The sequence below is a fragment of the Tachypleus tridentatus genome, chromosome 13 (genome assembly GCF_004210375.1).
Source record: "Tachypleus tridentatus isolate NWPU-2018 chromosome 13, ASM421037v1, whole genome shotgun sequence".
NCBI lineage: Eukaryota > Metazoa > Arthropoda > Merostomata > Xiphosura > Limulidae > Tachypleus > Tachypleus tridentatus.
Window position 1 is genome coordinate 220,060,288 of NC_134837.1, and position 27,689 is coordinate 220,087,976.

The window sequence follows — 27,689 nt, forward strand, 5'->3', positions numbered from 1 at the left end:
TGAGTTTTAGAGAAATCACTTAAGTAATAGATGTCAGTTAACAACCCAGTATTGACAAGAAAACAATTCTTGTTTGATTTCACATGGTATATTCATGAGGGATTTATTTCTGAAGCTTTAGATCAAAGTGTGTAAGCTTTATCTTCAGTATAAAGTCTGAACTGCAGTCCTGTTTATTAGTTAAATAGGCATGGGGGGATCCAATGATCTGTTATCTTATTGGAAAATTTAATGTTAACTCTACTTTTGAACTTGATACAATCTTTTTGTAAAATGTGCAAGTTTGTTGTACACAAAAAATCATATGTATTGCAATGGTATTTGTACTCGAAGATATGTCAGCAAATTTATGATATCAATCTTACTCAAATTCTGACAAGTTGCAGGATAAAAATACCTTTTTTGTGTGTACAATTTATATATTGCATACACATAACCTCTAGATGCTCCAAAATGTACATCTGTAGTTTTCTACTGTGTTTTGTATACTGTACCTCTACCATACTAAATCAGTAATGTAGGGTAAAGTAAACAGTTGGTACATCTGAAATCAAATACATAATACTTTGTTAAATTGTACCCTGTAAAAGATTTTAGAATTCACATTTTGACCTCCATCTGTGCACATAGACTTAAAAAAACCTTGGAGACTTGCTTGCACAATTTAATTTTTTTGTTAACTACATATGTTAAGTGGTACATTTTCGGGCTAGTTAATTCATCTTCTGTATTTTCATAATATGGCTTCAAATTCTTCATATTGTAACTGATATAGTATGTTCTAATTGGTGACTATCTGCATTTTCACAAAATTTAACCATTGTTCATGGTATCAGTACCCTATGTGTTAATATTACTGTCATGTATAGGTTCTCGGGTAGTAGTGATAAGGGACTATGTAACTTTTTATACAACACCCTTATAGGTTTTGTATAATTTGGGTGGCTGCAATTGTTTAAATCATGGGTTTTTATACATCTTATAAATAAGAAAACATTAATTCCTTGAAAGTTCTACATATCTATTTACGTGCATATTAGATTCAGCATGTGTGAATAAATTTATAGAATTACGGAATGTGATAATTTTTTACTTTTCCTTAATATTTTTAGTTCACCACAGTGGCTCAGTGATATTTAAGTGGGCTTACAGTGTTAGAAATAAAACTCCTCTTTTGAGTATTACTTTCCAGGTGTTTACTAGATCTTTAGATATGTTGAATGGTATGGGTTTGGTTAATGTGTCGAGTGGTGGATCGTAGTGTATGAGGATTCATTACATAATGCTATTCAACATTGTGTCACTGTGTCCCATTGTTTGGTTCAAGGAGCTGAACAAAGTTCTTGTGGTTCTGGGTGCTGCTAGCTGACTGCCATTCATGTGTTCAATAGCTCGAAATTAGGAACTATTATCCCAAAATCCTAGGGTCTTCCATCAAAAGACGATTAGGTCTGAACCATAGGGTTTTGACCTGACTGTTTGACCTATATCAGAATAAGATGTCATTCAAAATATGCACGTTTATTTCTCCATAATTTTTTTATTCAGTAAAGCATCAAAACTTTTAACACCTAAAGTTTTTATGTTATAACTTCATTTAACAATCTTTAACAATTCTAAAGTTGCATTTGAACTAAGTATTGCACATTTCACTGTTAAACCTTGGTTAAGCTTAACTCTTATTTCAAAATACTTTAGAAATTCCCTTCTTTTTGATTCTCTATACAGTTTCTGTTGGCTTAAATATCTTGCTCTTGAAACATTTGCAATTAATTCCAAGATTGGTTATCACTTATTCACTTTAAGGATTTTTTCATATCTTTTATTCTGTCACATTATTAGAGATGTAGCATTTTTATGGCATAATTTAATAGTAAATAATGTGCCCGAACTATGAACCTGCGGTCGCAACTTCTTTGTGCAGTAAGGTGCTATTGATATGCTCTTAGTGTTATGACCCAATTCCTGTGCTCGATCGGACAGCGTTACTACAAGATTTAGCAGATAAACGTAGAATTTGCATAATAATCCCAATATGTAATAGAGATTAACATGGCAGCTAAAACTACTAATTAAGAATATGTTTTCATTGTATATGCATCACGTTCAGTGAAAATAATATTAAACGTCTAATAAATTTAAAATAATTAAAGTCGTATTCTGTTTGTCCAATCTGACTAATTCTCCTATAAATGGCTTCCAACAGAACAATAGAACCTCGTTAAGTCTAAGATTTTCTTTTGAGAAGGTTTTGTTAAAATCTAAAATATGTTTATATGAAGTAAATGTAGATATTTTTAAGTCTTTGCTTTCTTTTGTATCCACATAATTTCTGTAACTTTAGCAGAAAGGTTATATAAACAAATATGTTAACTAGTATCGTTAGTTTATACCATCTAACTAGCAGCGTAAATACCTTGTTTATAAGTCTGAGGTCAGTAATACACATACATAAATATGAATAATAAGCTTCTAATTTAGTATTTGTGGGAGAAGGAGCAAATAAGGAAAATGACGTCTAGTTCTTGTTTCGTCTTGTATGGCTTATAATGTAAAAATTAAAAGAGCTAGTTTATTCCACCCTCATGTGAGTACGAGGTCTGTTCAAAAATACGCGGACTGTTTGAATTGCGCGGCTCCAGTTGGTTCCAGGGGAATCCGCTTGGTGTCGCTACGTTCGCACAGATCAGCTGATTACGACGCCATTTCCCGATTGCAGATATCTTCATTTGTGTATTAGCTACGCGGTTTTAAGTGAAGTGCGATTTTTTCGTTTGGCGGATTTCAGAATGAATGACATGAAGGAGCAACGACTTGCTGTGAAATTTTGTGTTAAACTTGGAAAATCTGCGACTGAAACTTTTGCTACGCTTAACACGGCTTACGGTGATGTTGCTATGAAGCATACGGCATGTTTCAAGTGGCATGAACGTTTTAAGGATGGTCGACAGTCCATTGAAGATGATGAGCGTCCTGGACGTCCTTCCACGTCAACTGACGACCCACACGTCGACAAAATCAACACCCTGGTGTGGGCAAATCGACGTCTGACTGTCAGAGAGGTTGCTGAAGAGTGTGGGATATCAGTTGGATCTTGTTACGAGATTTTGACCGAAAAATTCAAGATGCACCGCGTTGCTGCGAAATTTGTGCAACGCCTGATGACGGACGAACAAAAAGCCCATCGCGTCCAGGTTTGTCAGGAACTGCTTGATCGTTCAGAAGAAGATGAAAACTTCTTGTCAAGGATCATAACAGGTGATGAATCATGGGTTTATGGTTATGACATTGAAACGAAGGTCCAATCGTCCCAGTGGATGGGTGAAACATCCCCCAGACCCAAAAAAGCTCGCCAAGTTCGATCCAAGGTCAAGGTGATGCTGACAGTTTTCTTCGATGCTAAGGGTGTTCACCACGAGTACCTCCTCGAAGGCTCCACAGTGAACCAGACTTACTACATTGAAGTTCTGAAACGTCTGAGGGACGCCATCCGTCGCAAAAGGCCAGAAATGTGGAGGAGTGGCGACTGGTTTTTCCATCACGACAACGCTCCAGCCCTCAGAACTCGTGAGTTTTTGGCCAAACACTTAATCACTGTTCTTCCCCACCCCTCCTACTCATCTGACCTTGCGATTTTTTCTTGTTCCCCAAACTCAAAAGACCCTTGAAAAGAAGAAGATTTGAGACGATTCCCGAGATTAAGGCAAATGCGACGAAGGAGCTGGAGGACATTACAAAAGAGGCGTTCCAGGACTGTTTCAACAAGTGGAAACACCGTTGGGATAAGTGTGTGCGTTGGGGAGGAGAGTACTTTGAAGGGGTCCCAGACCTGTAACTTCTAAATAAAGTACATGTTGTTTTATGACGTCAGTCAGCGTATTTTTTGAACAGACCTCGTATGTATTTATAAATGTACTAAAATTTATACGAGTGTTCTGCATATGGTTGGTTCGCATCCTTCTGAACAGGATGGGAGAGATAAATTTGTGCTTCTTTTCTAACTACAACCTTACTAAATGCTGTTAGTGTTTAGTCCTGTTCCTGTATCATGCCTTTATAGTTTAAGGCCACTGTTATTTTGGAAAGGTCGGATTTATCAATTTTATATTAACTTTTGACACATAGAAATAATATTTAGAGGTCGCTAGCATTACCCCTGAACTGACAGATAATTTCCCTCCTTGCCTAGTATTAATCTAATAGAAAAATAAAAGCTGTACTTTTGTGGAAAATTGCCCTTCAGCTGCTGGTTAAATTTGAAGTTCGTTGAAGGATACCTGCAATTAGATAAAGAAGCAGGTTGGAAGCATGTCTACACAAGAGTAAAAGTATCGTATATCTCACTTCGAAGTAATTCAGAAGTTCTAGTAGCTATTTTAGATTTCCATAAATGCTATAATTACTAAAGTAGCTATATTTTCGGATAAAACATCAGGTTAGTTTACATTTTAGAAATATATGCAATTAATTAGTGTGTATCTTTTACAATACAAGGTAGAATGCATTTCCGAATGTCGAGATTAACCTCTCTGAAATAGCTTTTACTCATTTTATGGCAATTAAACTCCATTGTATTTTTATCGATAGTTTGTTTTTTAATAACAATGTATATCTTGTATGTATCATGTCATTGAAAAACAATTGACTGATAATTAAATGCGTGTCCGGCATGTCTAGGTAGTTAAGGCGCTCGAGTCGTAATCTGAGGGTCGCGAGTTCGAATATGGTTAATTTCAGTGATTGTATTTATTTTCATTATTTTTTGTTATAGGTCCTGTTATGTTTAAAATAATCAGTTTCTGTTAACCCTTGATCTATGGCTATTTTAAATGCGTACAGAATGTTTGCGAACCGTACACCGTATAAACACCTTCTCATTCAACTGCTGGCGGCAAACCGTACGCTATACAGTAAATCAGCGGTCAAAGGGTTAAAAATAGTCCTCTCATTCCTGTTATCTTAGACTTGAAAGCCTAATTTAATACTTAATCCAGCGTGTATTCAAAGTATACATAATCCTGCCTTAATCCATCCGTTCATGAAATTATAAGTAATCCTGTCATAATCGAACATGTATTCAAATTATATATAACCCTGCCTTAATCCAACCTCTTATTAGGTTATACAAATCGTATCATAATCCAGTCTGTCATCAAATTATAAATAATACTACTTTAATCCAGTCTGTAATCAAGTTATACATAATCTTTTTAATCAAGTCTCTTATTAAGTTGTGCAAATCCTAGCATAATCTAGCCTTTTATTAAAGTTCACGAAGTATCATTAGAAAGCGTGTTGTTAGGTTTGTTTGTTTTGAATTTCGCGCAAAGCTCACGAGGGTTATCTGTGGTAGCCGTCCCTAATTTAGAGGGAAGGCAGCTAGTCATCACCACGACCGCCAACTTTTGGGCCACTCTTTTACCAACGAACAGTGGGATTGATCGTCACTAAGAACGTCCCTACGGTTGAAAGAGCAAGCATGTTTGGTGTGACGGGGATTCGAACTCGCGATCCTCAGATTACGAGTCAAGCACCCTAACCACCTGGCTATGTCGGGCCTGCGTGTTATTAGGACAGGCGAAAACCAGAGAGAAAGTTGGTAGGTTTGACATCGTAGTTCCATGAAGTGGAACCAGAGGGTGCTAATGCCATGATAGACGCAAGTTGTCCAGGAAACGTGTTGGTAGTTCCATGAGTGTAACAACACGATTTAGAATTTGTATGATATAGATGTGTTTTTTTCTTATAGCAGAGCCACATCAGGTTATCTGCTGAGCCCATCGAGGGGAATCGAACCCCTGATTTTAGCGTTGTAAATCCGTAGACATACCGCTCTACTAGCGGGGGGCATTATGATATAGCTAAATATAACATTAACATTAGTAAAGTCTTAAAACTAATAATTTAATCTGATTTTTTATGTTTACAGTTTCAATTTATAAGTAAAGCATTAAATACAATTTACAAAGGTTAACAGTCTTGTAAGGCTGCACACACGTCTTAACTTATGTTTTTGTTTTCAATTATATATTTACTTGTATTACATGTGTTTCACAAAGTTGGGCATTGCCACTAATAATACTGTTTGTATAAGAAGAGGAGGATAATAAACGCATTATTTCAAAATCTGTTGAACTTCTTTGTTTAATTAAATGTAAGTATATTATTTGCTTGATTTAACAATAAATCAGTTATCAACACAATATTTCTTTTTAAGAACATGTCCCAACATGTTTTAATTATGTTCTAAAAGTAATATAGTTGCTTCATGTACAAAAGACTTCAGTAATTCATTATTTCTATGTTTAATCATACGTTTTGCTGTTTCAAGAGCTGGTTAATGTTAGTATCACATTTACCATAGTGCTGTAAAGCTTTTATCACAACTAATATTTTTACAAATATTGAATGAGACAACTGATTTTGTTTTTATAACTTGAAGTATTGAACTATATTGTTAGTTTCTGTATTTAATCATACTTTTCACAGTTATTGTTCTGAAAAGGACACTTTCTTAAATATCGTACACTTTCACTTGTTTGTATTTATGCTATTTATATAACTATGGCTTTTTGTTTTTCTATGGAACATTGTCTGTTTAAAGTAACACTGTCCTTACTAATGATAATATCTTGGGCCAGACCTAATATGGCCAGGTAGTTAGAGTGCTTGACTTAAAATCTGGGGGTCACGGGTTCGAATTCCCGTCACACCAAATATGCTCGCCCTTTCAGCCATGGGAGCGTTATAATGTTATGGTCAATCCCACTATTCGTTGGAAAAAGATTAGCCCAACAGTTGGTGGTGATGACTAGCTGCCTTGTCTTTGGTCTTACACTGCTAAATTAGGGATGGTTATTGCAGATAGCCCTCGTGTATCTTGGCGCAAAATTCGAAACAAACAAACGTCTTGGGCTTATAGATACACTGCAAAGTAACATAAGTAAAATGACAAGTTTAGATAATATGAAAATAATATCAAACATTCTTTAGTTTATATTGTTAAGAGAAATCAAACCAACAATGTTAAATAAATAATACGCGTAAACCAATGAGTAAGCCATTCACATCATTGGATTTAGAATACAATACGTAATTTGTATTGGTAATTATTTTTCTATCCTATTATATACATACATAAAACAACATTTTGACCTTCTTCTTTCTTAACCTGAAGATGACCTCGGAAATTGAAACGTTGTTCTCTCCTCATCAGTAAAAGTATTAATACCCATACCAGCAGTTCTGAGATACAAATGTCTGAAATTATATTTCAACCTTTATAAGTGTGTGTAGAGACTTCGTCAAAGTTCAACATAACTAAACTATTAAAAAAGCCATTAACGTCATTACACTACAGGCCAACGTCTATATTTGTTCATTTTAGGCGTTTTTTTTCTTGATTAAAATGGATTCTTTAATTTTTCTGTCCAGAAATGTATGGTATTTAAATAAGACCTCGACATTTGATAAGATGCTATCGTGTTTGTGTTATGCCATGTTATTTTCCATAACATTCTGCAATAGCGTTGTTAGGATTGAGGTTTTAAATGCTACACACATGTTCAGGTATTCGATCATGTTCAAGTCGACAAGTTTCTCCTGTATGACTACCAGAGCTTCTATCACAAGTTACTTTTTTTTTAACTTCGCACAAAGCTACATGAGGGCTATCTTCGCTAGCCGTCCCTAATTTTGCAGTGTAAGACTCGAGGAAGGGCAACTAGTCATCACCACCCACCAGCAACTCTTAGGCTACTCTTTTACCAACGAATAGTGGGATTGACCGTCACATTATAACGCTTCCACGGTTGAAAGGACTAGCATGTTTTATGTGATGAGGATTCGAACCCGCGACCCTCAGATTATGAATCGAATGCCTTAACCCACCTGGCCTTGCCGGGCTTAAGTTACTTAAAAAAAAAACGACGTTTATGCTTTGGCATCTATCATGTTGTCCATATTTAGTAGCTTTACAGTTATTTTTCATTTTGTTTCTTTCCTGTATACTGAACTTATTATTAATGATTTAAAAGAAATACATCTGGTTTTATACTAGTGTAATAGGTAAGTCTGACACTATTTATTCTACTTACTCTCGTGATGATAGTACTACCTATATATAGAATCTCCAAATAGTCTGATCTTTAAACATGCTTTCTTTATTTCTACGGTTCTTTTTACCAATCAGAACTTCTTATTATGTTGTGTATAAATTCCTGTGAATAATTTTTTTTTACTAAAGGAGTCTACAAGGTTTTCTTAGCCTCCTCTCACGTTTTTTTTTTCTTTTTACAAACTTTGTCAATCTTGTGGAGGTTTTCAATAAAATCTCTTTTTTTCACAATCCAGACACGGCTAAGTGGTTAGGACTCTTGAGTCACACTCTGAGGATCTCGGGTTCGAATCTCAATCCCTCTAAATGTGCTCGCCCTTTCAGCTTTGGGAACGTTATAATGTGACGATCAATCCCACTATTTGTTAGTAAAAGAGTAGTCCAAGCTTGCGCCGTAAGAAACGTGTCCTCTATTTAAAGGTTGATAAAAATACGACGTTTTCACTAATTACTGTAAAATACTGCCTTTATATTCATAGGAGAAAAACGTTGCAGCGGACTGTTAAAATAAATCAGTTTACTGTATACTGTTTATCTGTCTGTATGTTCTTCCATCAGTTTGTCTGTATTGATGTTTATTTAATACTTTTATATATAGTTCGTGTTTAATATCTTGCCATTTTCTTTAAGGGTATCAGTTCTTTTATGCATGGTGGGCTTTTACTGTTCTACACATCGATCTACAATATCAATATACCCGATACTGTTTTTACAAACAGTAGTGTTGTCTATGGAGGTCTAAAAAAAGAACTGAGTGAAAGTGTTGAAAGCTATCTATTCAAAGAACAGTAAGATTTGATCAGATGATAAAGATTATAATGAGGGATAAAACAGACGTAAGTGTGATGAAGTAAACATTGGCGCGTCTCTTACAATGTTAAGATTCGGAATTCGATCCACTCGATGAACACAGCAAATAGCTCAATGTGACTTTACTGAAAAGCAAACAAACTCTTACAAAACTAGTTAGTATGATAAAACTGTTAAGAGTGTCTTTCAATGCCAGACAGAACTGAAAGATTGTAAACGTGGATGAATTAACAACTAATGTGCAAAGACTAATTTATCAGAGTGTCTAGTAGTAGTAAATTCAGTGTAGTGGATGTGGTGATAGAGAAATGTAATTTATAGAACAAGGATTAGTGATTATCGTATCATAAAAAGTACCTGTCTTAGAGAATAAGACATTATCATTATCAGTCAACATAGACGAATCCTCCAGCAATATGTCTGCAGACCCACCCCTCTAGAAACCGGGTTTCGATACCCGTGGTGGGCAGAACACGGATAGTCCATTATGTAGCTTTGTGTTTAATTTTAAACAAACAAATAAACAAAAACCACGGTTGAAATAACAGAGGATATCTAGATACTCAGATTAGAAAGTTTAAACCAAATCTGAACTGTTAAATGGAATCATAGAGCACATCCATTAATGTGATTAACATGGTTTATATCAAACTCGAACAGTCTGATTAACATGGTTTATATCAAACTCGAACAGTCTGATTTACATAGTTTATATCAAAGCCGAACTGTTAGAAGGGATATGAGAGAGAGGAAACATTCAAGTTGTCTGGTTAACAAAATTTAGATCTAATTCAAAATGTCAGGAGGAATAAAACATTACGTCCAATTAATTAGATGATCATGGTTCAGAACGAACTCAAAATGTCAGAAGTAACAATAAAATAAACCTAAAATGTGGATTTTACCTTAGTTTAGGTTTCTTCAGTTCCTTGGATTAGAGTGTTGAGGTCAAAGTTTTGTAAACGTTTTCGTAAATTTGTTATTACGATGCAGTAATAGTGTGAAACGTGCTACTTTGTCGATTATTTCGTGCATGTATGGACGCAACAACGAGCGAACATAGATATGGATTTTAAACATGTTTAATTACACAAAGAAACTTTGAGAGAAGATTGAATTATTGTATCCTTTTAACTAAAATGTGTAATCATGCTTTCTCTGATAAATGAAACATTAAATTAGCAAAAGCCAAAGAACATTTATCTTAATTATTTCCTTAAGCAAACAGAAAGGTTGTCATACACATTTCAATGGAATTATATATTCCTGAAGTAATGACAATTGTCGTCTGCCGGGAAAAACTCGTGCTCACTGCAGTGTTTTATATATTAAGATAATTTAAGATTAAACTATGTACTGTTTTTCGTTATTTTGTACTTAAATCCAGGGCAGGGCATGGCCAGATGGGTAAAGACGTCTGACTCGCAATCTGAGGGTCGCGGGCTCGAATCGCCGTCGCACAAAACATACTCGCCCTTTCAGCCGTGGGAACGTTATAATGCGACGATGAATCCCACTATTCGCTGGTGAAAGAGTAGCCCAAGAGTTGGCGATGGGTGGTGATGACTAGCTGTCTTCCCTCTAGTCTTACAATGCTAAATTAGGGACGGCTAGCGCAGATAGCCCTCGAGTAGCTTTGTGCGAAATTTTAAAAAAAACAACAACAAAAACTTAAATCCAACATACAGATTTTTTTCTGTTTCTTCAACATTACGAATGGACAATCATCAGGAAATTAACTTATAAAATGTATCTTTGTTTTGCTTACATTTAAGTTGTCTTTCTGGGAAATATATTTGTTCTTTTGCATATTATTTTTATTACTTTGCTTGTGAATCTGATAACTCAAAAGTGGCGTGATTCCCTCTATTCGTCTCGATCGTATTCACGGTTTAGCTTCTCTAAACTAAGACTGTGGTTAGATAATGTTTGGTTAGCTAGTCAAGTGTTGTTAATCCGTTGATTTTCTAGTTTTTAACATTGTTATGGAAAATACCATTGCATATGTTTATTTCATATTTTTAGGCTACTTGCTTGTAGATTTAAAACGTGGAGCCACACAAAGTGGGACTATTCGCAATAACCTATTGGATGAACCAAACCCCGAATTTTAAAGTTATAAGCCCACAATTTTACTTCTCAACCACCTGATGAGGCAACCTTCGGGTTACTCTTAGCCGAAAAGCCTTTTAATATCATTGAATGGAATTCAATTTTAGATCAATCAACTAAAGTACAAAACGTGAAAACTGTTAGATGACTACATCTGCAACTTTTACTAAATTCTGTTATGTAAACTTTAGAAACAGATAGTTCACTTTTCTTTCCATAAATGAATACGTACATTTTTAAGTTTATTAGTAATTGAATCAACTTCTTAAGAAGAAGTACAGCATGATTTAAACGAATATTTCTTGAGAATATTTCAGAGATAAATGAGCTACATAATTTTGATTGGATTCATAACACTATGTAACATAAATTTTGTTCCTGGATAGTGTGTGTTGTTTTTTAATTGCTTAAGTTGTAAAAGTACAGAAAAATGGCCATTATTCTCTTCAAACTTTGCTTTTGTGACCTGGATAATAAAATTTAGAAATTAACCTATTTTCTATGTAAAAATGGGCAAATTTCCATATTTTCATTTACATAAGGTTTGAATAAAACAACATACGAATTAAGATTTACATGTATTTACACTAAAGTTATATAAAAATGAACAAAAATGTTTAGAAGTGAGTAGTTTTCCGAGATTTGCGACTGTAATGTAAATCACTTTCACGTATCAACCCCAAATATACTCTCCCACGCTCTTTGGTAGTGGCGTTCAAAGTCCAGTATATCTTATTGGAAGCGCTCGCCTTGCTACTCTCAGTATGCTCTCATGTTGTCCTTGAATTTATCAAGATGAGTGTCAAGAACATAGACTTTCAGGGACATCTTGCAGCCCATTTTGCCGAAGTTCTTTACCAGAGCCTCAACCAGTTTCACATAATTTTCGGCCTTATGATTGCCTAAGAAGCCCCGAACCACTGCGACAAAGCTGCCCCAAGCTATTTTTTAAGGCTGCAAACTCCTTATCAAGAGCTGTGATAAGGTTCAAGCTAGCTGTACTCGTTATGTCTCAAGTATTTAATTTTCCAGTGAATTTTGGATGGATCGTTATTCCTGTGCTTACTTTCCTAGGGTAGGTAAGACTCCAGTTGGATTTGCATCCAAAACTTTAATAAAAATCCCATTGTCTATTAAATTGTCTATTTATGCGTTTACTGTATAAATAGGATATTATATTATGTCTATCAATATAATATGTTATTAATTCTTGTTTCATTTCAATTTTTAAACCTGTGTGCCTTGTCTTAAATGTCATATTGGCAAGATGTTAAATTTACTCTAAGTTTTGGTTGAGAATAATAAACACTTATTGCCTAAATTAGAGTTCTAGAACAAACCTTCCAGGTTGTCATGGAGATACATCTTTCTTTCTTTGTTTTTGTCTTTCTGAAAGTACTTGATAGGTTTCATTTGGTTCTCTCTGTCTTTTTGGAAGTCGCTACATTTTGTTCTCAGTTCTCTTTCCTTTTGTCTATTACTATATTTTCCAGTTCGGAGTGGATGCCGAGACCCCTCTTTCTTTGACTTCCTTCAACTCGCTTTCCTCTACTTTGATTTCCAACAGGTTTCCACTTTCTCTTATTCTTTGGTTTAATTTATTAACATCATTTTCTTTCAAACACTTACTAACACCATTCACTTCATTTTGTTTCGCTTCTATCTGTTGTTTTCCAACAGGAAACGAGGAAGTGGCTTCAGTTACTGAGGCGAATGTTTTCAATTGGCAAGCAGGGAAATTATGGTCATTCCACAATTCCGGCAGTTTTTCGATTCTTTACTGGCGTGGTCACAACATCAGCAAATCGCTACATCACATGCAGCGGCAAATTGGTGAATTCCCTGGCACCTTGCACAGAACGTAACCATTCCTTGATATTTACCGATCATCAACAGCTGTGGACAATTACAAAATTAGGGATAAGTTTTAGCATATACATTTTTCTTCTTACGGTTACCAATGGTTACTTCGGGGAAATCACTGTAAATTTTTCTAATTACCTTAAATACTTTACCGTATTCTGATAATACTTATGTTAAACTGTAATTAGGAATTTCATGGTGGAGACCCTTAATATTCACTTATTTAAAGTTAGCCCCTGTTAGGGTGAGCTTAGTTTTTTCGCTTTTTATCTAAAATGAAAATCCTCACCCAACGCTTTGTTTGTAGCATATATCTTTTACCCTCCCAAACTTTGTAAACTCCCCACTTCATTATCATGGATTTACACACATTATGAGGGAACATCCCTCCCGGAGGACTTAAAATACTACCGAATTCGGCCTTTGTAGGCTTTGGTTAACCATGTTACGAACGTAATTAATTCCACTTACTGGTCTTTTAACAGACAGGAAACCCCTTTTTCTTAAGTCTTTAAACTAAACTTAAAAAATGGGAAACTTACTTTATTTTCTTCCTTGAGTTGTTCTTTAAACTAATTAAACCTGGGGAAAGTTAAGAGAAGATTTAACTTCCTAAGAACTATGGTAAAAACAAAACGTTCTTTCTTTTTTTGAGCCCAAAAACAACCTGGCATGGCTCAGTGATTAGGTCACTCGACTCGCAATGCGGAGGTCACGGGTTAGAACATGTTCTTTCTTTCCGTCATTAAGGTGTTGTAATGTGGCAGTCTATTCCATTTAAAGAGTAGCTCAAGAGTTGACAGTGAGTGATGATTGCTAGCTGCTTTCTTCTTAGTCTATCGCTTCTAAATTAGCTAAATTGGAAATGACTAGCTCAAGTGAAACTAAACAAATGCACAAAAATGTGACTCAAGAGATCACCTCGTTTGCCTTTTAAGACCATCTTTCTTATAAGTAAAACCAAAATAACCTTCTACACACATACTTGTATCCAATAACATTGGACTAGAGACACATGGTCAGGTAAACACGTGTATAAAAATTGGGGAAGGTGCAACCTTTATAAAAATCACATTCCTGATAAACAACTCCCCTATATGATGAGGACTATTATTTCTTTTTTGAATGCATTCTCGAAATAGATTCCGAATCACGCTACTCTGATAAATCAGATATAAATTTACAAACTTTCGCACCTTAAACTTATTAATCCATAGCTGTCAGCTTCTTCTTCTCGCATGTGAGCCCCAAACCATTAAACATTTCAAGATTTCTTCTCTTTATTAAAAGAATTCTAAGAATTTTTATGTTATGTGACCTATTTCTAGCTCAGATTGTTTAATGGCTACCACTTTTTCGAGCATTTGGACAACTTTTTACGGGACAAAAGATTCAATAACAGAGCAGCACCGGAGAATAGCTTTAAAGAAATTTTAAGTTCTATGACTTGAGAGTTTTATCGTCATGACATAAATAATCTTGTTTATCGTTGGGAAACGTGTGTAGATTCACAAAGTTCATATTTTGATTAATAAAGTTCCTTTTGATTTTTGTTTATTTCTTATCAAAGTTAAAGTTTATAATCCGTCATTAGTTTTCGAACAATCTCTTACAAATATAAGTCCAACATATTTATCGTTAACTTAAATTTAAGAAGAAACTAAAATACCTGTAACTTATAACAACTTAAAGTTGTCGTAATAACTTATAACAACTTAAAATTGTCGTAATAACTTATAACAACTTAAAATTGTCGTAATAACTTATAACAACTTAAAATGTCGTAATAACTTATAACAACTTAAAGTGTCGTTGTATTAATATCGTATTCTCCTTCATTTCTGAACTTTTTTTAAGAAAACAGTAAAATCTTTGTTCAATAAATTTAAGCTCATGACCATGACTGTATTATCAGTCTTACCTCAACTGTTATTTTCTTTTTCTCGTGAACTTCAGAATGACACTTATTTCCTTTAGTATTTAACACTTATATAAGACTGGTATTTTTAATATTTAATACTCATATAAAATTAGTATTTTTAATATTTAATACTAATATAAAATTAGTATTTTCAATATTTACTACTAATACAAAACTAGTATTTTCAATATTAATTACTCATATAAAATTGCTATTTCCCATATTTAATACTAGTATAAAACTATTACTTTTAATAGTTAATACTCATCTAAGACTGAAAATTTTCATTCATTAATTTTTTTATATTTCTATTCATTAATGCTTAAACAAATGAGCTGCAATTAGAATGAACTATTTCACAGTACTGATAATATAAACAGAGGGACTTTCATGTGAAACTGGCATTCATTCCATGAAAATTAGTCACCAATGTGTATTAGCATATGTCTAGCGCTGCCTAAGTCACCAGTGTATACCAGTATGTCTAGAGCTGCCAAGGTTACATCCTTATGCACGAGATTTGTAGTTATTCGATCTGCATGTAGTTTACGTTGGGTCACGTACTTAGACTATTGGGTTTCCCAAGTTTTGTGACTGAAGGTTAAGGAATAGAAAAGAGTGGAAAATAATACCAACACAATTAAAATCATTGTTTCACGTGGATATACTTAAATTGCGAATCTATTGGGAACGTGTGTATTGTAATACAGTTGTTTCTGTTGTTTTGAATTAAGCACAAAGCAACCCAATGGGCTATCTGGGCTCTGCCCACCACGGGTATTGAAACCCAGTTTTTAGCGTTGTAAGTCCGCAGACATACTGCTGAGCCACTGGGAGACTTGTAATACAGACTTAAGCTCTTGCTTCTATTGTTGTTGATAATATAAATCTGTTCTTCTGTGTGTGTGTATGCACGTGTGTAACTACAACTATTTACAAAACATTTTAATAAACGCCCACAGATTGTTTTCTTTTTAAAATTTGCATAAAAATATTGTATACTCACTATTTTCTATGATAAGTATATTAACTTAGAAAAATTTTAAACGCATAGAGAAAGGCTTTGTGGAATTGAAAATCATGGTAACTTACTCTGCGATGTGATTTTTGAAAACATACTCTTTTATGTATGCCAAATATCGTCGTAAGAGGGACTACAAATATTTGTGTAAAGAGAGAAAGAAAATAAATTAAATTTGCTTTTGAAGTATTTAAAACAAATACATATAAATATTCTATACAATTACATATAAATATTCTATATAATTAATTGTGAAACGTTTTCTCTTTTTCTTGGTTTATTACAGAGCAATTGTAATAAATTTTAAAAAACCAAATCCCAATCTTCGTGTGTTTTTACAGTTCATAGAATTAGATTGCTTTCGATAATGGGCCTAGATGTAGCCTAGTGGTTAATGTGTCGAACAGTGAATCCAAAGATTTAAAGCTCGCGTCTAGTTATTTCAAAATAAAATTGTGTAATTACGCTCTGAACTAAGAGGCATCGTAAGAATGACAGTAATATCCCAGCATTCAGTTAGAGTTACCTAATTTGAGATTATTAATTCAAAATTAGGAATAACTAGAGCAGATAACTCTTAAGTGGCATTGCACAAATATCCCTAACAAAATGTCATAATAATAAACTATAATTCTGTTTGGTTAGAAGAACAATACTAGTTAAAACTGAATTAAAATTACTGTAATGGTGCTTTGTTGTAGGAAAATACTTTTATAATCTTGCTTCGAGTAGATTGTTTTTGTTTTGAATTTCGCGCAAAGCTAGACGAGGGCCATCTGCGCCAGCCGTCCCTAACTTAGCAGTGTTAGACTAGAGGGAAGGCAGTTAGTCAGCACCACCACCGCCAACACTTGGGCTACTCTTTTACCAACGAATAGTGGGATTGAACCGTCACATTATAACGCCCCCACGGCTGAAAGGGCGAGCATGTTTGGTGTCACGGGGATTCAAACCCGCGGATTACGAGTCCAGTGCCTTATCCGCCTGGCCATGCCAGGCCACTTCGAGTGGAAGATAATAGGAAAATAATAAACATATGGTACACCTATTTTGTTGCATCTCTTTGTGTTAAATAATTATGTCATTATTAAGGTGCTTCAGTTCGTACAAATATTAGAGAAAATTGGGTATCTTTTTCTGCAGTCTTATATACGTATAGGCAATATAGTTATTTGGGAAATATATCAATCAGAGAAAAAAAATACTGTTTATCTATTTTGATACAAATTAGCTTTAGTTTATTTTAGTGCAAAGCTACCCAATAGACTATCTTCACTTTGTTCATCGTGAGGAATTGAATCCCGAATTTTAGCGATCTAAGTCCAGAAACGCACTGCTGACGTACCAAGAGACCTGAATTACATGATAAAAACAAAAATCTACTTGCGATTAAGATGTTCACGTCATGAGTTGCTTGGTAAAGTGGAAGTAATTGTAATTTAAACTTGCAATGAGGAATTGCTGTTACAAGCTACAAATAACTTGTAACTATTCTGTTTTGTAATGGGGCACAACCTGAAATGTTCAGTTGGCTGTCCATTCTTATTATTTTGTTTGATATTGAATTTTTCGCCAAGCTACACGAGGCTTATCTACGCTAGCTGTCCATAATTTAATAGTGTAAGACTAGAGGGAAGGCAGCTAGTCATTACCACCCACCGCTGTTGGGCTACTCTTTTACCAATTAATAATGGGATTGACCGTCACGTTATAACGTCCCCATGGGTGAAAGAGCGAACATGTTTGATGGAATATAGATTCGAATTCACGACCCTTAGATTGCGAGTCGAACGCCCTAACCACCTGGCTTCTTTTTATTTAAGATATTCATATTCAGTAGCTTACCTCAAGAGTTAAGCACAATTTATTAAACGTATCAAGTACAAAAACTCATATTAAATTAGCTCTTTTCTATATTCTTGTTTCAGTTTTAGTTTGAAAATTATAGCAATCTATAATAATATATTGACAACGAACAATTTTAAAATTGTCTACTTTATGCAAACAAATTTGAAATTTAAGTACAACAAGTTAATTACTATAGTTACACACCATTTAAATTGTTTAGTTTGAAACTTAGTTCTCATTTCGTAACAACAACGAAATGCATTTAGAGCAACTTTCAAAAACACTTAAGTCCTTGGGAAAGAAAAGACCTTACTTCTTAACTGCTCAAACCTGTCTGTGTTGTTTATTGTTTGCTCCAGGTGGCTATTTTGTTGCTATATTACATATAAATAGAAGTTTGAAAAACTCAGTGTTACAACGAATTATACACTGCACTAAATATCAACATTTTCAGGAAAAAATATGATTAATGCCAGAAAACTTATATTCTGTTTGAAGAGACATGATTATTAATTTACAAAACTACTTTAACAGAATATTTGAAATTCATTATGAATGTTATAAAATTAACACTGAGAACTGAGTGAGCTACAAACAAGTACTCCAGAATATTTTCAAAAGTTTTTTTTCTATAAGATGCTATTTTAAATATAAGTATTATAAAAAAAATTGCGTTACTTATTGTAATTTATCTCAGATTAGTTTTCGATTTATTATGTTACGTATTACGATTTCAAATAGCGAGGAATTTTAAGTTCAATTTTAAAGTTAATTAAATATTAATATGTATCAAATTTATGATATTTGCCAATAAGATTGGTACACACAGTTTTCTTTCTTAACACAAATATATTTTAATATAAATACAACAATACAATTTATAATAATGGTTATTACAAATTATGATTTATATACAAAAGTTTTATAAGTAACAAACTATACTCAGCCTTCTATCTGGGCTAAAACTGAATATTTTATCGATTGTCAAGGTCCACGACGATCTAATTAATTTTGTGTTGATACACAAATACATTTCACTTGACAAGAATACTAGCTAGCTCTATTTTTGTTTGGCCTAATTCGGTTTACAAGCATACTTTTCACAAAGGAATATAGATATCTAATGTCCTCGAAGAAATTCCAACGTCCGAAGTTATTCTCTAATGTAGAACAGTTCTTGATGTTCGAAATCTATAAATGGTCCTCGTCACATTCTATAATTTTCTGAAGCGTTAATCACAATTATGGCTTCCGAGGCTTATAGTATACTGACCGTAGCTGACCAATAATAATTATCTTTTTTTGTCTTGGCTACCTTTTATACTCTTTTGGCGACATTCTCGAACGTTTAACAATATTCGAAGATACGCTAGTGTCTTCACAAAACACTAGTGTTAACAAAAACCAGGATCTAGTTACTACAGACTTATTCTATTTTACAGATCCGTTATGAGTGTCGAGTTATCACTAGTATTAATAAACATCAGTGGTTAGTTACTACAGACCGTATTCTGTTTTACAGATCAGTCAGCAGAGTGTAGTTACAACAAATATTAATAAACATCAGTGGTTAGTTACTAGAGACCGTATTCTGTTTTACAGATCAGTCCAGAGTGTCTAGTTACAACTAGCATTTATAAACACCAGTGGATAGTTACTACAGACTGTATTCTGTTTTACATATCTCTCGAAAATCTTCTAAAAATTTAGAGAACAGGCAGGACTTGTGCAATACACATTTAACAATGCAAGCCACGTGCATCAAACTGAAACAAACGCAAATATTAAAATGTATAACAGTAAATCCGTTGTAGACTACTATAATCTCTAAACATATCCTAGGCAAGTTATAACTTCCATCTTCACAGGTTCAATGGTGATCTTTACTTCTCACTCTACAAAATATAAATAATTTGTTTTATTGCTAAAGGTACAACTTCAAATCTACAACGAAATAATTATAATTTCACATTGTTGGTGTTTTCAACATAAACGGCTCATTAAGCACGACAAGTAAGTTAAATGGACAGGTCATTTAGGCATAATCACTGCTTTAGAACTGCTAACATACTTGGTTATACTCTTCACTGAATACGTATTCATAAACAGCCCAACGAGATAACCATTATGACATGACCAACTTGTAGCGAGGACTTTCACATTTCACAAAGTTCGTGTTTATTGTTGTTGTTTGGTGTTATGTGTAGAAAAGTTTTTAAGTGACAATTATTCGAAGTATATTTAGAAGAGCTTTAAATAACCCGACACTGAAGCTAGTGGTAAACATATGAAAGTAAGTGGTTATTTACGATGATGTGTTGTACCAGGACGGAACGCGTATCAGCTATCTTCCCGTAGGTCGGTAGTTTGAAAGTAAACACGGAAGTTATACCTGAACTCTAGGGGTCTTTGACCAAACGTTTAACCCACTAGGTACCAACCCTATTGAACATAGAAATACCGGTATTGTGAAGAAAGCCTCTTGGTAAACAGTGGCTGAGTTTCTATCGTTAAGACAAATGAAGCTGAGTTAGGCCTAACTGCTACTAAAAAAGGTTGGTTGTATCGTATTTCACACATATATATATAAATCTGAAAGTTCATGAAAATAAACTCTCAGACAAAGAAGACGAAAAATGTTTTCTTTCGCTTTTCTCAACGTTTGAATAATTCTTTTGCAATATAGTACCATTAGTTTTAATTTTTGAAAAAGGTCATTATAACGGCAGCTGATAAAAATGTACATTCCCATGTATATATTATTTTCGTTAACCTTGTGAATGGTAGCGTCTTCGTGTATTCCACCCTCGGGATTTCTTTACTTTTAGTAATAAAATGCATACTTTCTCATCAAACATTAGTATTACAACCATATTGTACATGGTATTAGAATAACTTAAATTGTATTAATTCACCCACAATATTATAACGGTCAGCACAATATGTCCAACGCAGTTTTAAAAAATTCGAACTAGACAGCACTAAGTAAAAAGGCTGATAATTATACTAAGTGTTAAAAGGTTTACATAATTATAAGGAGTTTCTTCGTCTACAGTTTTATTTACCCTCCACTGTCTTACTAACTCCACGTGCCAACATCCTAGATAGGTCAGAAACGTCGATCCAAGAAATATGTTGGGGTGGGAAGGAAAGAATAATTATTCATAAAAATCTGCTCTATTTGTTAGGAACAAAATGAAAATCTACTCTATTTCTTAGGATCAGAATGAAATTATATTCTATTTGTTAGGAATATAATGAAGATATATTTGTTAGAAACAGAATGAAATCCCTAACTAGACATTTGATGGCAAAATTGTCAAGATCTTCGCCTAACATGTTTGGCATTAGCATTACCAAACCCTAGAGCAGTGGTTCTTAACCTTTTTCAGTGTTTGCACCCCTTTCAAATCAGTAATCATTTCTCGCACCCCCTGGAGAAATATAAAGCATACTCTTATGTAAAAATATAGATTTGCTTTAATTATTCATGGGCATCCTCGCACCCCTTGGGAATCATCTTCGCACCCCCTAGGGGTGCGGGCACCCCTGGTTAAGAACCCCTGCCCTAGAGGCATTTTGAACTCATTCTACTTTGCACGAGACGTGTTATGCGACCTCACTGACTAAAAATAAATGCTTAACTAAAGCGTATTTTGTCGTCCATAAGAAAAACAACAGTCCACCAGTTGGCGGTAGTTGCTTCCCTGCCTTCCCTCTAGTCTATCATTTCAATAACAGGAATAGTTACATGCAGATGGCTCTTATCTTTGGGCATAATTCTGTAACAAGTGCTGCAAAATAACTGGAGATTGCGTAAATTAAATTGTATCTTAATGTTCAGACATCAGACAACAACACATCAAACCATAGTCGAATATCGAGAAATAAGTAAGCGCCATAGTAAAGTTTACAGTTTTTAATCAGATACATGAAACCAGTCTTCGATGTGAATATAAGTCAACAAAAACGATCACGAGTATTTCAACATTTATACGAACGAAATGTTTATTTAGTAAATAAATATAATTACGCTACCGACCCGGGTTTATTTTTGTTGTTTTCTGTTACTCACCTTATTATAATGAATCATCAGACGTTGTTGTCTAAAAGCAAAAGAAAAGTAAATTTTCTTTATGATCTAGAAATTATTCAATTGTTTGGCCTCCAGTTATTCTTGTATTTGATTTGAAGCAACAATGAAACAGCTGAATTACTTAGAAAAGAGTTAATCGAGCTTCTACCATCCGGTTTATCCGTGAGTAACTGGGCATTATTTAACGATATAATCAGCAGTGCCTGAAACGGAAGTGAAACAAACACACAAATATTTTGCAATAAATACTTAATCGTTGTTACACAGTTCAATGTGGCATTGCAATAACAAGCAGAAAATTAGTGTAGGTATATTTCATACTCACTGAAGTGATGAGATCGAATTTCCGGTCTAGAAACATCAGACTTACTGGAGACTAGGACCTCTCTGTGGATATTAACTGGTAAATCTGCCCTTGAAAAAGGACTTTATTTACAACGCCCACTTACAAGTTCTTACCAGTGTTTCAGTAAATCTGTTTATTAAATCCTTAGAGTCTGTAAAACTTCATTAATACCCCTTTCATGTGGCTTCAATTTGAAAATTAACAAAATTTAAATTAATTTGAATTATTTTGGAACCTCTTTGTATAGTGTTCATAAAAGTTTCCAAGTAAATCGATTCAGTCAAACTAAATGCTTTATCTCCCCTCCCCAAAAAAAACACAAGAAAAAGCACTTGATCCCCATTTTTGTGAGTCCTTCAAGACTTTTTCTTGATTCCCATTTTCGTGAGTCCTTCAAGACTTTTTCTTGATCCCCATCTTCGTGAGTCCTTCAAGACTTTTTCTTGATCCTCATCTTCGTGAGTCCTTCAAGACTTTTTCTTGATTCCCATCTTCGTGAGTCCTTCAAGACTTTTTCTTGATCCCCATTTTCGTGAGTCCTTCAAGACTTTTTATGATTTGTTTGTATTATGTGACGGTAAAACTCCCAAAGGTGAAATTTCGTCTGATTTTGTCAAAAAACAAAACAGAAACAGACCTACACATACAGCTACAATCGATACTTAATATTATACTTTAGTTACTTATACAACATAACAATCTGGTATTTGTGGATTTCTCCAATTATCCAGTTATGGAAAATATTCGGTGAAAATAACTAATCGTCTAGTGAGAATATTATTTTATAACTTTTTATACCTTCCGCTAAGATATGAACTATTAATATATGGGTCCGGCATGGCCAGGTGGGTTAAGGCGTGCGACTCGTAATCTGAGGGTTGTGGGTTCGCATCTCCGTCGCACCAAACATGTTCGCCTTTTCAGTCGTAGAGGAGTTAAAATGTGACGGTCAATACCATTATTCTTTGGTAATAGAGTAGCCCAAGAGTTGGCGGTGGGTGGTGATGACTAGCTGCCTTCCCTCTAGTCTTACACTGCTAAATTAGGGACGGCTAGCGCAGATAGCCCTCGAGTAGCTTTGCGCGAAATTAAAAAACAAACAAAACAATACTAATATATGTCACAATGAACGGTAAGACTAACTAGCGACATTCTTTGTACGTCGGCAGATATTAAACTTGTATTCTAAACACAGAGGATATGGGTTGCAACTCTGTTTGTGTTGACCTGAAGATCACTTAAGCACGTTGTTCTGTACTTCTTTTTAATTTAAGTTTTAATACCCGTATCAGCCGTCTTTAAAACACATTTTTACTTCAAGCGGGTTTATCATTATCATGAGATATTAAAGTTACGGTAACGTTCATCACTCCATTGAAAAACATACATCAATGATTTTTAAAGCGTTGTTAAAAGAACGATACAAAATAAAACGCATTCACAAAACTATCTGGAAAGACCATTTGTTAGGGTAGTTGATGTTGTTGTGAATTAAGCACAAAGCTACACAATAAGCTATCTGTGCTCCGCCCACCACGGGTATCGAAACCCGGGTTTTAGCGATGTAAATCCGTAGACATACCGCTGTACTAGCGGGGGGGGCCTATCTTTGATGTTTTGTTATGTTACAAATCGTAACTGACGATGCGTAACAAATACGATACATGAAACACTATCTGTTGCAGTACGTTTTGTTTAAAGTCTTATCTCTTCTAAGGAAGGAATAATTTGTGATTATGATAACCTTGACTGGACTGTAACCACAAAAGTAATTCTGCATAAAAAGATCGAACGTCCACCACTCTTCTTATTCGTATTGCATTTTCTCATAATTCCGTCATAGCATCTTTGGTACGAAAACAAATACTGTTCGCCCTTTCTTTCTAAAGAGAATGATTGGATAATTTCTTCTTTTAATTTACAGGTTGGGTCATGTATTAGTAGATTAATGAGTTTATATTAAAATTGATTTGTATCTAAGATCAAACCTGCACTCTTACACACAAGAATCGTCAACTTGATAAGCCTTTGTTCTTTCCACGAACTGCAAGTTCAAGATAAATCACTTAGAAACAATTCTAACATAACTAAAGAACAGTATATTTTTAATACAAACAAAAATATGCATTATGTATCACAACTGTATTGCAAGCTAGATTGAATACATCAGGGTAAATGTGTCTAGGTAATAGTAACGATATCTTCTAGATTGAATACATTCAGGGTATAAATATTCTGTATAGTGGTAAGTACAAGTAGATTGAATACATTCAGGATATAAATATTTTGTATAGTGGTAAGTACAAGTAGATTGAATACGTTCAGGATATAAATATTCTGTATAATTGTAAGTACAAGTACATTGAATACGTTCAGGATATAAATATTTTGTATAATGGTAAGTACAAGTACATTGAATACGTTCAGGATATAAATATTCTGTATAGTGGTAAGTACAAGTAGATTGAATACGTAGATTGAATACGTTCAGGATATAAATATTTTGTATAGTGGTAAGTATAAGTAGATTGAATACGTTCAGGATATAAATATTCTGTATAGTGGTAAGTACAAGTAGATTGAATACGTTCAGGATATAAATATTCTGTATAGTGGTAAGTACAAGTAGATTGAATACGTTCAGGGTATAAATATTTTGTATAGTGGTAAGTATAAGTAGATTGAATACGTTCAGGATATAAATATTCTGTATAGTGGTAAGTACAAGTAGATTGAATACGTTCAGGGTATAAATATTTTGTATAATGGTAAGTACAAGTAGATTGAATACGTTCAGGATATAGATATTCTGTATAGTGGTAAGTACAAGTAGATTGAATACGTTCAGTGTATAAATATTCAGTGTATGTATGTTCCACGTCATGCTTGTGAAGACTTTCTTAATAATCAGAAGATGTTTCATATTTCAATATAATTCTACTAATCTAAATTGAAACACAATTCTGATGTGGTTGAGAAAGCGACGATAATAAGACATAAAGTGTTTATTATATCAATACAAGTTATTGGAAATATCTGAATAAATTACTTAAGGATTTGTTTAAAATGTAAAATACTTTCTTAACTAATATCTAAACGTTTACAATAAAGAAGTAAAGTTTGACAGTTTCGTAAGTAGCTAAGGTGAATGTTTTTTTCTCGTTTCAGCTTTAAAAATTAACTGCTTTATGTCATCGACTTTGTTTTGTGAAAAAAACACTAATATTAATATGTCTATTATCAACTAAATATTGTTTTAGGGAGTACATGTTGCTTGTTTCCATTTCAACGGCTTGAAAATTTAATAAATATATAGGCTACTAAATTTATGTCTTTTGAATGACACAATTACGATTACTGTGTTTATTTATATATTAACAACCTATGATGTACATGACTTATTACTTTATCATGGCTTTCATTCAACAACACATTAATTGTTTTTCTACCAAGATTCTCATTCAACGATAACACATCAATTGTGTCTCTACCAAGGTTCCCTTTTCAGCAATAACATTAATTGTTTCTCTACTAAGGTTCTCATTGAACGATAACACATTAATTGTTTTTCTATCAAGGTTCTCATTCAAGAAGTTATACGTACACACTATTTTCACTACAATTTTTTTTTCAGTGATAAGAATTATTTAAAAAGTAAACAAGATCTAGTTTTTTCACTTAATATCAGAGAACGTTAATGCAGTTCAAAAGTTCGCTCACATACACGTACAATTATCCTTATATGACAATAGTACATTGTATAATGTTGAAAATCAAGTCGTCATTAAACAAGAAACTCACAGAAGGCTAAACACTGTGCAAACAAGTTTATTTAGTGTATATTAATAAATAACATCCTCTTTTATTCAACAATTTTTTTCCTATTTCCAAAATTATAGTACATTTTTACTATTTCAAAGTTTTTACCTAAAACCCTAAAGTACGAAAATCCAATTAAGGGTCTAAAATTTAATTAATATGTTTAGGTTCACTTATTAATAAAATATCTAGTTTGTTTAAAACAAAACACCAATTGTCACTTGTTTGAAACAAAACACTAATTGTCACTTGTTTAAACCTAATACAGACTGAACAAGAAATATTTCATTTATTACGACAATGATTAGAACACGATTTCTTTGATCTCGCGCTTTTCTAAAGTTTTTACAAGAAACCATAAAAAGATAAGTATCACTATACTACAGTTAATTGTTATGTTAGTGAATTAAATTACGGTGAAAGTTCAATTGTGGGGCTCTGTCTTTATAACAATATTCCATGTTGTGTCACCTGTACTGTTTCATTTCATACATTGAAATATTCCATAACTTTAATAGCTATGATGTTTCATGCGGTATTTATACACACATATGTGTGTACATATACACGTAAAACTAGTGTAATCAGTTTTCTTTTACTTGCTTGCTTTATTTTAATAAGATTTTATTCGTTTATTTTAAAGTTCTCTTTCATTCCTATTGAATATATGCATAAAAACCTATTCAACTTTTAGGCTTACGCTTAAAAACACTCGACAATCTGATACACAGTCTCAGCAAGTCCAGAAGGAGACACTTGCGAGGTGCCACTACAGCGATAGATACCGTTATCTTCAGGTAAGACATTCCTGATGTAAAGGAAGGATCTGTCGTGGAAGTGTAGCACGCTGCATCGATAGTTGTTGACATAATGAACGGAGCAGCTGGGACAGTAATAAGGAAATGAAGAGTCAACGAAGAAGTACGGCCCTTCAATCTTTTCCCAAACAACGTTCTAAAATGTAACAAGAGAGAGAATAAATCAAGCATTTTAATTGGATACATATTCTTACCTAGTAGTAACCACTTGATACTAAGTTCATTAATGAGCATAGGGAAGAGAGAGGATGGAGAACCGAAGACTTCAAGCCAAAGATGGAAAGATTAAAACTGATTGTAAGTTGTAAAGTACTGAATAGAAAACAGTGCACAAACAAATATCTGTAGAACATAAATTACAATTAATGCAGCTACACAATATACTATACACATTCCTTTACAGTGACAGGCAGAAAAACCTCATACAAGTACAAACGGTAATGATTATAAAATTACCTGCCTAAAGTTATCCAATCCTCAGAGAGTTGGTTCGTCAATGGTTAACAAACAATATAAGTCTGGTCTTAGCCGTTCTTAACTTTCAACTAGAGACTAGAGAGAAGGCAATCAACTGGTATCACCTACCGCCTGAAACAGCTAATCTTAAATGAATATCCCTCCCACCAGCTGAAATTGAAGAATCTTTAAACACAATATCTCAAACCAGGGACCTTTGGATCCCAGAGGCGTAAGATGCAAAGTAAAGAGGAGAGAGCCTGACCGAGCGAAACAAGGTAATGTGAGATACAGATGTATCTATTATAGCCAGGATCCAGGTCTTGCCTTACGATCCTGGGAACTTCCTAGTTCTGGATTAAGTTCTGTGAATTCTCCTGATTTCCTAAAAGTCATTTTTAGCCGCGGTATAACGGCTCTTAAAATGGCTCCAAATTTTTTTCCCCAAGTATAAACTTTTAGC

The 27,689-nt window shown here is 33.9% G+C and overlaps 1 protein-coding gene and 1 long non-coding RNA gene across 4 annotated transcripts in view; one reads left to right on the plus strand and one right to left on the minus strand.

The window, feature by feature from the left end:
• Positions 1-11,757: 11,757 nt before the first annotated feature.
• On the plus strand, positions 11,758-26,951 carry LOC143236773 (uncharacterized). Its single transcript, XR_013019748.1, has 2 exons — positions 11,758-12,113; positions 26,647-26,951. It is a non-coding gene; the product is annotated as an uncharacterized LOC143236773 (long non-coding RNA).
• LOC143236771 (uncharacterized) overlaps positions 25,944-27,689 on the minus strand; it is a 47,519-nt gene continuing 45,773 nt past the window's right edge. For 2 of the 3 annotated variants that reach the window (XM_076475318.1, XM_076475317.1), the window contains exon 2: positions 25,944-26,906. In XM_076475318.1, the coding sequence (XP_076331433.1) occupies positions 26,655-26,906 (252 nt within the window). In that variant the 3' untranslated portion in view covers positions 25,944-26,654. The remainder of the gene's footprint in view (positions 26,907-27,689) is intronic. The other variant, XR_013019745.1, reaches the window with a different exon arrangement.